The 11,376-nt window shown below is 38.9% G+C and overlaps 4 protein-coding genes across 4 annotated transcripts; 2 read left to right on the forward strand and 2 right to left on the reverse strand.

The window, feature by feature from the left end:
* The first annotated feature begins 796 nt into the window (after nt 1–796).
* Nucleotides 797–4,221, forward strand: LOC120126761 (MDIS1-interacting receptor like kinase 1-like). Its single transcript, XM_039144858.1, has 2 exons — nt 797–3,520; nt 3,611–4,221. Exons 1-2 carry the CDS (start codon nt 850–852, stop codon nt 4,018–4,020), a joined length of 3,081 nt encoding a protein of 1,026 aa, XP_039000789.1. The 5' UTR covers nt 797–849; the 3' UTR covers nt 4,021–4,221.
* A 36-nt stretch (nt 4,222–4,257) lies between these two features.
* Nucleotides 4,258–6,656, reverse strand: LOC120126762. Its single transcript, XM_039144859.1, has 4 exons — nt 6,524–6,656; nt 5,986–6,120; nt 5,098–5,285; nt 4,258–4,779 (listed from the first exon to the last, which is right to left on the reverse strand). The coding sequence occupies exons 1-4, from the start codon at nt 6,580–6,582 to the stop codon at nt 4,586–4,588; spliced, it is 576 nt and encodes a 191-aa protein (XP_039000790.1). The 5' UTR covers nt 6,583–6,656; the 3' UTR covers nt 4,258–4,585.
* A 1,521-nt stretch (nt 6,657–8,177) lies between these two features.
* On the forward strand, nt 8,178–9,538 carry LOC120126899. The gene is made up of 3 exons (XM_039144942.1): nt 8,178–9,037; nt 9,127–9,299; nt 9,371–9,538. Exons 1-3 carry the CDS (start codon nt 8,231–8,233, stop codon nt 9,480–9,482), a joined length of 1,092 nt encoding a protein of 363 aa, XP_039000873.1. The 5' UTR covers nt 8,178–8,230; the 3' UTR covers nt 9,483–9,538.
* Nucleotides 9,539–9,713: 175 nt separating this feature from the next.
* On the reverse strand, nt 9,714–11,279 carry LOC120126873 (plasmodesmata-located protein 1-like). Its single transcript, XM_039144930.1, has 2 exons — nt 10,496–11,279; nt 9,714–9,982 (listed from the first exon to the last, which is right to left on the reverse strand). Exons 1-2 carry the CDS (start codon nt 11,256–11,258, stop codon nt 9,714–9,716), a joined length of 1,032 nt encoding a protein of 343 aa, XP_039000861.1. The 5' UTR covers nt 11,259–11,279.
* Nucleotides 11,280–11,376: the final 97 nt, after the last annotated feature.

The following is an 11,376-nucleotide window of genomic DNA, read 5'->3' on the forward strand; positions in this document are numbered from 1 at the left end:
GAGAAATGTGGTTTACATCAATAATGCATTCAACGTGCGCTGTCTTTACAGTTGCATATTGTACTCAGCGGTGACAGGTAATAAGCATAAGAGATGAAATGCCAATCATTAATCTCTTAAGTTGACCAAGTGATTTATCATTTATATCCTTATATTTAAATTCAATTTTTAGGAGGAACCAAACAATCTTAGTGATTAAGAGATTTGTTATTATCCTTTTAGATTTTGAGTTTGAGCACGTATATGAAGGGGTATGAACATTCATTGTCAAATGATTGAAAGTCTTTCGATAGATACTACCTTGTATTTACCTCAGATTTATAAAAAATCGATTTCTACTCTTGTTACTATTTTTCTCTTTAAGTCAAATACTTGGTATAACATTAAAATTCGGATTTCATTTTGGTCCTCAATCTAAAAAGTCATTATATAATTGATTTTGAATGTAATTAGGTGTAGAAGGGTTAGATCCCTATAATTAAAAGTAAAAGAGACTATATATTAAAATTTGAAAGAGCAAAAGTATTGGTATCATAATTAAACCTTTGATTTAAAAATGGAATAAACGCATTTTTTTCCATGTTTAATGTCGGAGAAACTTCGAATAAAGTCCAAAAGCCTCCCCGTTGTTACTTGGATTAATAGCCGTCCCAGAACCCAAGATCTCACGAGCTCTCCAATAGTTAAACTAATTATCCCCATTTCTTTAATATTTATATGCCGAAACTTATACATTAATCAGTCTTCTTCTTTCCCCCATCACTTTATCATCAAAGCTCAAAAATACATGTAACCGTGCTTGTTCCTGCTACACTACTAGTTCTTCAATGTCAAAAATGGTCTACTGAGATGCCAGTCAAGAAGATCAATATGAAGCTTGGAACCCACTTTTTGTTCTTCTTCTTCCTGTGCTGCCGCATTGGTTCTTGTTCTTTCAGTGAAAAAACCAACTCGAACTATGAAGTATCGGCTTTGTTATCGATAAAGGCCGGTCTCATTGATCCATTGAACAGCCTTCGGGATTGGAAGTTGCCGGAAAACGGGGACTCGGCTCACTGTAACTGGACTGGAGTACGGTGCAACTCTGATGGGGCAGTTGAAAAGCTTGATCTCTCGTATATGAATCTCAGCGGACGAGTTTCGGACGATGTCAGACAGCTGAAAGGCCTTAGTTCTCTCAACTTGTGCTGCAACGAACTGTCGTTGGCCTTGCCGAAAACTCTAACCAATCTCACATTACTCAACAGCATTGACGTGAGCCAGAATTCATTCAATGGGAGCTTTCCTGTTGGTTTTGGAAGAGCTTCGGGGCTAACATTGCTGAATGCTTCGAGCAATAGTTTCACAGGTGTGCTCCCTCAGGATCTCGGCAATGTAACTTCATTGGAGACTTTAGACCTGAGGGGAAATTTCTTCCAAGGTTCAGTTCCAAGGTCTTTCAAGGACTTGCATAAGTTGAAATTTCTTGGCCTTTCAGGGAATAATCTCACTGGCCAGATACCGCGGGAACTCGGGCAACTTTCATCACTGGAAACTATAATTATGGGGTACAATGAATTCGAAGGCGGTATACCGGTTGAGTTCGGTAACCTTTCTAGTCTAAAGTACCTTGATTTGGCTGTGGGCAATCTTAGTGGAGAGATTCCAGCTGAACTAGGGAGACTCAAGCTACTTGAAACAGTTTTCTTGTATCAGAACAGTTTGGAAGGAAAAATTCACCGGTCGATCGGAAACATCACTTCGTTGCAGGTGCTGGATTTATCTGATAACGAGTTATCTGGAGAAATCCCTGATGAGCTCTCCGAGCTTAAGAACTTACAGCTCTTGAACTTAATGTGCAATCAGTTATCAGGCTCGGTTCCTGCTGGAATCGGAGGTTTGACACAATTGCAGGTTCTTGAGTTGTGGAACAATTCCCTGTCAGGATCACTTCCGGTCAATCTTGGAAAGAATTCTCCATTGCTGTGGTTGGATGTATCATCCAATTCGTTCACTGGTGAAATACCGGAAACCTTGTGCAATGGAGGCATTCTCACCAAGCTCATTCTATTCAACAATGCTTTCTCAGGTCCGGTGCCAATCAGCTTATCTAATTGTTCGTCGCTTGTTCGTGTTCGAATGCAGAACAATCTTCTATCCGGGACAATTCCGGTTGGACTCGGTAAACTTGGGATGCTTCAGAGGTTAGAATTGGCGAATAACAGCCTCACCGGGAAAATCCCGGAGGATATAACTTCTTCTACATCACTTTCTTTTATTGATCTTTCTAGTAATGACCTTCAATCTTCCCTTCCATCTACCATTCTTTCAATCCCAAGCCTGCAAACATTCATCGCGTCAAACAATAACTTGGTTGGTGAAATCCCAGATCAGTTTCAGGATTGGCCTTCACTTTCTGTGCTTGATCTGTCAACAAACCATTTCACAGGAAGCATACCAGCTAGCATTGCTTCGTGTGAGAAATTAGTCACTTTGAATCTGAGGAATAACCGATTGACCGGAGAAATTCCAGAATCAATTGCAATGATGCCCACTTTGGCTGTTGTTGATTTGTCTAACAACTCTCTAACAGGTGGGATACATAACAGTTTCGGAAGCTCTCCAGCTTTAGAAATGTTCAATGTTTCATATAACAAACTAGAGGGTCTGGTTCCAGCAAACGGTGTGCTAAGAACAATCAATCCAAATGACCTCGTCGGCAATGGCGGTCTCTGTGGTGGTGTTCTCCCTCCGTGTAACTTATATTCAGCAACTTCTTCATCAAGGCAAAGAAGCTTGCGAGCAAAGCATATTGTTGTCGAATGTTTCATTGGGATTTCATTGGTTCTAGCAACTGGAATGTTATTCATCAGTGGGCGATTGCTCTATAAAAGGATGTACTCGAATGGTGGTTGCTTTGTAGAAAGGTATGAAGCAGGAAAGGGAGAATGGCCATGGAGACTAATGGCATTCCAAAGACTTGGTTTCACAGCTGCTGACATCCTAGCCTGTATCAAAGAAACAAACGTGGTTGGGATGGGAGCCACCGGGGTCGTATACAAGGCAGAGATGCCACAGTCAAATGCAGTTGTAGCAGTAAAGAAGTTGTGGAGATCGGGAGCTGATGTCGAATCTGGAAACTGTGGGGATTTCGTCGGAGAGGTGAATCTCCTAGGGAAACTTAGGCATCGAAACATAGTTCGGTTATTAGGATTCCTTCATAATGATACTAGTACGATGATAGTGTATGAGTTTATGCAAAATGGTAGTTTAGCGGATGCCTTGAATGGCAAACAAGCCGGTCGGTTGATGGTAGATTGGGTTTCAAGGTATAACGTAGCACTTGGAGTTGCACAAGGGCTTGCTTATCTCCACCATGATTGTCATCCACCTGTTATACATCGAGACATCAAGTCGAAAAACATACTGCTTGATGCAAATCTCGAGGCAAGAATTGCTGATTTCGGTTTGGCAAGGATGATGGTCAGAAAGAATGAAACAGTCTCGATGGTTGCAGGGTCTTACGGCTACATAGCTCCTGGTAAGTCTGCAGTTTTGACATCTCATTTCCATGGATTTGATTCCCTGTTTATAGATAATCCTAATTCATTTCTTAATGATCCTGTAACAGAGTATGGATACACCTTGAAGGTAGATGAAAAGATCGACATTTACAGTTTTGGGGTGGTTTTACTCGAACTTTTAACAGGGAAACGACCTTTAGATTCAGAGTTCGGAGAATCCGTCAATATTGTTGACTGGATTAGGAGAAAGGTTGGAGATAACAAAGCTTTAGAAGAGGCATTAGATCGTAACTTAGGGAACTGTAAGCATATTCAAGAGGAGATGCTTTTAGTTGTTCGGATAGCACTTCTCTGCACAGCCAAGCACCCCAAGGACAGACCATCGATGAGGGACGTGATTACAATGCTTGGTGAAGCAAAGCCTCGGAGGAAAAGCAGTAGTTGCAGCAATGGCGGAAATGCATCGACCAAAGACATGCCAGTGTTTAGCACATCACCCGTAAATGGCCTGTTCTAGGAACAGAGTAACATTTCCCTTTCCAAAACTATATTCTATTTTGTATGTAGCATTGTATTTGTTAAAAGCTTGTAATCACTGGTTCAGTGTTCAGAATATCAACAGTATATCAAGCTGGCTCTCTCCTGCAAATAAAGTTCCGTTTTTCGGGGACTGAGTCAAGCAAGATGATAAATCCATTGTACCTCTAAACATATAGTAAAAAATATTTCACCATTTACATGCAATAACTGGAAGAAGGGATATAAAAATTGCAGATACACTCTGAAGTTTGAACAATGAATTTTTATTATCACAGGGATTCACCCTTTAAACTCCATCAAACAAATCGGGCTCTCTGAAAGAAAGTTTTATTTTAACAAGGAAAGTTATTTGAATCCTATCTGCCCATTAACCAGATTTATAATTGGTGTTTTTACCATATTTTAAGCTACAGAAGACAGCAAAATTTCACAAAATTTATTCATCTGCAGGGACACATCAGATATGGAGTTTTGACATGAGAAGAGTTGGATTCGAACTCCAAAGGAAAGAACAATTTTGCCACTTTCTCGAGTATGGGTTCTCATTTCTTCTCTTCATTCTCAGATTTCTGAGGCCTGCATTCACTGCATGCCCTCTGAGCTGGATAAGGGATGTTTTCCAGGAGACTAATTCGTAATGCTCGGTGCTTCTCTTCATTCCCAGGAACATGTAGAAGGGCTTCCATGATTAGGATTTCCCAGTCTCGAGGAAGGAAATAAGAATACCAAGTATCATCTGTAAAAGAACCCCATTTCAGAATGGCTTCGGGTAGAAAGAGAAATACATATCCAGCTTATGAATGATTCAGAATAAGAGAGTATAACAAAGCCAACTGCCTAATGAATGATTTGGAATGAAGATGGATTGAGAAATTACAAATTTACAATTGTTCATTAAAACACAATGTGCAAATTCCACAGGGAAGCTATTTACGAAAAAACTTACCACCAAGAATTGAGTAAGCATACCAACTGACAAATGATAAGGTGATTGATTTTGGAGGTTACACTTTTGTAAAAGAAAAGAAGAAGCACATGATCAGATGAAACTAACCTCCATTACGAACTGCCTTCAATTGTAATACTCCATCGCCTTGTGGTCCAGACACGGGAAATGTGCAAGATACAGAACGCCTCTTGTGAGCAACTGCAAGAGAAGCATTGTACCATGGTCCCTTCTTAATCGGTTCCCCAATAGCATCTATAACTGCCTGATGCTTACCGGCTTTCTCAATGGCCTTGCTGAAAAATTGATAGGCCAACAGTAAGGATAAGTTGCATATATTACAAACGGAAAGTGAAGAATGAGATGAAAAATGGAAAAGGTACCCTACAAGGAAAAAGACTTGTTATTACTACTAATAGAAAAAGGGAATAAAGTAGTTATTTTCATTAGACTATAGAAATAATACGACAATAAAATCTCTCTCTCTTATTTCAATGAGACAAAATTTTATGCCCACCAAAACTATGTTGCTGGGGCTCAAGTACAAGAAGCTGTATGACAATAACACGAATAAAAAAGCTACCAATTTCTCGTATCCCCCGTGTTATAAATAATACAGGAATAAAACAATATGCAAGTATCTCTAAGGCACTTGATAGCCAATCTCTTAATTCAAGAGTCAAGACATAGTATGGTATTCAAGCACTTAAACCTTCTTTGAATAATTCCCCGAGTCCTAAAAGAACCCAAGGAAACTTGACACACTAAGTTGGACACACTAACTTTGCACATGGACCATTGACACTTCCTGCCACACAAATTCTGCGTGACATGTTGGACACACCAAGTCCATCCTACGTTGTAAGGCATTTTGAAATGAATACCACCATTGTTTCATGCCCAGCCAAACGCAAGTCTTGTTGGCAATCTTTGGAAAGGCAAAGACCTTAAATTAATAAAATCCAATAGTAGTGTGTCAGATGCAGTGGAACATACCTTGTACAACCATGGTAGATTGCAAGGTCATCAAGAGCACTCAAGGCTACACCACCTGTTACAGTAATCAAGACAAAAGACACCGCTTTCCGACCAAACCACTTGCTCGTTTCCTCATTCACAGAATTTCCAGAGCTGCATAATACAATCAAACAAGTAAACTCTTATCAATTTATCTTTTGGAGGAGCCTAAAAACACACCAAAAATAAAAGCATTACGGCATACATGAACCACAAACTCAACTTATAATTACAAAATACTAATGTGACAACTTAGAAGGAACTATCTGCATATTGAATTTCTAATTCTCTGTCTGGGATTTGACACTGAGCCTAAAAGGCAACTTGGGCAAACTTGAAATCCCTTTTTTTACAGTTTTGGAAACCCTAAACTTTCAATATCTAACAAAAAATCAGCTGAGTATGGGAATGGGTAGCAGTAATAGTTAATTCAACCCAAAAAGGATATGCTTAAACTTTAACTCCAAAAAAAGAAAGAATGACGAAAGAACTGAAGCAAACAAAAAAGAAAATGTACCTGGAAACCTTTGAAGAGGGAGAACTTTTGAAGAAAGAAGTCAACCTTCTCGCCAACATGTCTTTCTTCCTAACGCCACAAATGGATGTTCCCGTAACCCTTCTACCTTCAAAGTAGGTTTCGTTTTAATCTCTTTCAATGTGACGCTGTGTGTACGAAATTTGCGATGCTTGGAGTCAGCTGTGATGTGATCCTTAAGCTCGACTCGCTTGTAACCCGGATGAAAAAAAGATTTGGGCTTCTGACTTTTTCTGTATTCTCAATGGGTTGATTATAACTATACGAGTCGATGGCCCAATGCTTACTTTTGAACGACTTTTCTTTAAAGAAAAAAATTTTGTATACAAATACTCACATTTCGTATTTTTTATTTTATAAATCACCATGACTTTTTGTAGAGTATATATCAATCGTGATGCTAAAACAGAATATAAACACTTTAAAAATATATATATATTAATTATTTAAAGAGCATAAACTTATTCTGTAAGAATAAAAAAAAATATAACTTGGGTTTGATGCTTTCTTGACAAAATGCAACAATTTGAAGATGCAAAAAGGCAAGATTCCAATACGATAACGAAATGGGAAGGTCCAAAATTCATAACTCTTCAAATTGTCCAATTGCGTGCATTATTGAAGCAATGCAGAACATGATTAGTGTGTCCTGTTCCACAGCAGAATGTTCCAAAACATGAGGTTTTACGTGTACGGTGATGAAACCGAGTAGGGGAGACCTTAAAAATCCACGTATCTAACGTTGTAAAACGTGGTAATTACATCACATATTACATGGAACGCCACAAGCTTGGGTTTTGGTTTCTTTGGTCTAGCTTTTATACCAACCTGGCATAACCACTGAATTTTCAAAGCCAAGTAATTAGCCAGGAATCTCATGACTCGCATATGCCCATGTCATTTCCTTTTATTTTTCTGGATTTTATTAATTTTTTTAAATATTAATCAATTAATTCATATTAGATATTATAAATATTTATCGTAAGATAACTTTCTCCATATAATTTACTCAATGCAAAACATCATAATTGAACCCATGACCTTATTTATAAAAAAAATATAATATTCTTAACGTTTATAACATGGTCATTTTATACCCTATTTTTTTAGGGCATTTTACCACTCATTAATGTTTCATTTTGGTGTAAAAATCTCCCTTATAAATAGAAACGGTTAGTTAATTAACGTTCCAAAATATGAATTTTTTTTACTCTAAAATAAAATATCGAGGATCAAAATATTCAAGAAAAAAAGAATAAAGGTCAAAGTAATTCTATCGAATATTAATAAAAAAAATTCCAACAAATCATAATAATGATTAATTTTTCAATTTGATAAATAAAATTTAAAATTAAACTTTTTTTAGAAAAATTTACCAGCTTCAAAGGCTTGCAAAGAAAAGAGGACAAGTTGATGTTTTCCTCCCAGGATGAAGATCAAACCAAAGCCATATCCACCACACAAATGATTTTAAAACTTTCTTATGAAAAATAATTTTAAACATCCTAGAAAATTCTTTTTTTCTGGGGGCAAGGGGGACCAAACAAGAAGCTGCATGTTCATTTCCTATATGCTTTCTCTTTCCTATAAAAGGTATAATAACACCAACTTTGATTCTCAATATTTTTGCATTTCTTCCCTCAAACGTTTATTAAAAGCTGTTTTCTTTCTCAAAACTAAAACAGGGGTATGCTGCTAAGAAGTTCTTCAACTCCGGTTCTTGGATCACTCGTATCTTCCATAGCTGCTGATAGTCCTAACAACAACAATCACTACCATGAAACCAGCAGCCCCTTCAGGCACTACCCATCAAGCTCCTTTCATGGCAACAGACTCTCATTTCATCCCTCTCCAGGCTCAGTCCATCTCTCTACTGTAGCTTCTTGTGGTTCCTCTCCTATATCTCCTTCCGTTGTCGACCAGAGTTCGGATTTCGAACTCAAAGGTTTTCGCCGGGCGCAATCTGATGGGAACTTGGAAGGACTCGCCTATTCTGCTCGCAATGGCAATGATGAATTCTACAATCAGAACCACCCCAAGAAGCTGCCTGCAAGAAACAAGTGCTTGATGTTGCAAACCATCCCTTCCTTTTCGTTCTATAATTCAGGCGCAAGGCGTGAGGAAGAAGACGAGAGTGATTTTGAAGGAGAAGAGGAAGAGGAGATGGAAGAAAATGAAGAAAAGGTAACGGCTGCTTTAAATGGTAGTAGCCATGGATTCAACTCAATCAGCTTGGAGAACCTGTCGTTGAATGAAAAGGTTGAAGTCACTGATGAAAAAGGGTTGGTGGGTGTAGAAATGTTTCTTCCTATAGGAGTTGAGGCAGCAATGGATGGTGGTAACAGGAGTGGTGGTGGTTGGGGTGGTGGTGGAGGTGAGTTTAACTCAGCAGGCTCTAATGGAGATGGTGAAATCGAGGAGTATTACAAGAGAATGGTGAAGGAAAATCCAGGGAACGCAATATTTTTGAGGAATTATGCTCAGTTTTTGTATCAGGTTAGTGTTCCATTACTAGTTTACACTTGATTCACCTTTTCATTTTCTTTCTTTCTGAGATGGTAATCATTGAGAGCATTTTTCAACAGTCAAAGAGAGACCTTCAAGGAGCAGAAGAGTATTACAGTCGAGCCATTCTAGCAGATCCGAAAGACGGTGAAACCCTGTCGCAATACGCCAAGTTAGTGTGGGAGCTACACCGTAATGAAGAAAGAGCTTCAAGCTACTTCGAACGTGCAGTTCAAGCATCTCCTCAAGATTGGTAATCATAATTTGCTTTCACTCTTCATCGTTGTTTCCCTATCTGTATACTTGATTTTTCTGTTGTTACAGCCATGTTCAAGCAGCTTATGCTAGTTTCCTCTGGGAAACAGAGGAAGACGGAGATGAATGTGCAGTGCCTAGCGAAATCGGTAGCATTCCCGGAGCCCTGGCAAGCGCTTAAGCAGCCTGCAAATGCACAATGAGGGAACATGTCCAGTAAAAGTGTACACGTTATACTTTCGTATTCAGTAGATATTTGATCATAATTATGAAGTTGCAATTCTTTCAAGTATAAGAATATTTAAAAACATTTGCTTATATGTTATAACCTTGAAAATGTATATATACATATGAAAGAACAACCTGCAAGTTAAAATGGTTAGTATTCATGTCCCATGGAAATTTCTACATTTTAGACCGCGAAGCTCATCTTCTCAATACCCTGCACATAATCATGTGAGAAATTGTATAATTTCCAAACATCGACAAAGTTAATGATCGAAACTTGTGAGAGATGAGTAAGTGTTTTAGACATTGTAACATAACCTGCATGCTTGCTTATTCGTTTCTTCAACACTGATTTCGGAAACATGAGACAAACGATAATGAACCCCAAAGCGGTCACTCCTCCAACAGCGATTGCCACCGTCCTCTGAGTACTTTGCCTCGTCGTCCCTGTCCCTACACCAGTTGAAAAACTATACCTCATCATATTTGATTTTGCAAGTAGGTTGGCTTATTAGGTGAAGATTCCAAGACAAAAAATGGAACCAGGCTACCAACATAAATTAAAGGACCGTTAATAATAAACAAGGGACATCTACAACATTGTTATTATATTAAGGGATTATCAAAATATTCAAATCCGATGAATTTTTATTCGATCCAATTTTATAAATGTGTTTGGTTGAAAGTCAGGTGAAAATAAAGTGAAAATATATAACACAAAAACCCAAGGAAATGAAATGGAAATCCACCTGTCTTCCTTACAAAGAGACTAATCTCTTTTTTCATTAGCCACGATCTACATCATTGTTTAATGTCACTAGCTTTATCTTTGGAGTATAAACCGAAAACTTAGAGGTCCAGATGGAGCCTTGGCCCGAGAATTCAAGATTGCAAATGATAATTTCTTGTGCTTTACCTGAAGGTGAGGATATGGTCGGAACTGGATGATAATTTATTGTTCTTTACCTGAAGGTGAGGATATGGTCGGAACTCCATCGGAATAGTAGCTATAGCTAATGAAGCACTCCTGCAGATAAACCCGCCCTGAAACCGAGTCACCACAGTCCTCCTTCGCAGTCTCGAAAGCACTTTTCACACAATCCCCACAATCACTCGTTTTCAAATCACCCTCGCACTGCCCCAGAACGTAAAACGGTCGATACTGTCCGGTGTAAAACAAGTTGTCCCCGCCATCACTTTTCACACCATTCTCCGCCATGTTGAAAGCGGCGTCTCTCTTGCTCTCGAACTCAGCTCCACTCGCTCGCGATGACCCGCAAACCTTGTACAGAAACTCAGTCGCCGGAACCTGTTTGAACTCAACGATCTCGTACCTCGAATAACAACCGCTCAGCTGAATCCGAGCAGCAACAGCTTTTCCACAAAGCTTATCGATCATTTCTGGGATCTTACTGACACAGGTATAATACTGGCTGGTTGTAAGGTCTCCCTTGCATTGGTAAAGCCCCATTATTGCATTCGGATCCTCGCCGGAGCTTGCCTTGGGGAATGGTTTCTGTGATGACTGTGAAACCAGAGTTGACATGAGGTTTCTGAGGTTCTGTGAGTAAACCCCTGGTGCGTCTTGAAATTTCTGGTCTGCACAGCCCTTGAAGACCAAGTTGGTGAAATCTGCAGCTATTGTGAAGGAAGTAAGAGACCCACCAAAGATTATGACTGATAACAGAGAAACATAGAGCAAACAGAGGGATTTTCTGGGTGAACCCATTTTAGAACTGGGAGAAAAGTATGGTTTGAAAAGATGGTCTCTATAAGCAACTCTAGAGCATCGTTACTCGTTAGTGCTTTAATTGAAGTTTGAAGAGGATGAAATTTTGAAGTGATTT

Source organism: Hibiscus syriacus, unplaced genomic scaffold (genome assembly GCF_006381635.1).
Source record: "Hibiscus syriacus cultivar Baekdansim isolate YM2019G1 unplaced genomic scaffold, ASM638163v2 tig00110462_pilon, whole genome shotgun sequence".
NCBI lineage: Eukaryota > Viridiplantae > Streptophyta > Magnoliopsida > Malvales > Malvaceae > Hibiscus > Hibiscus syriacus.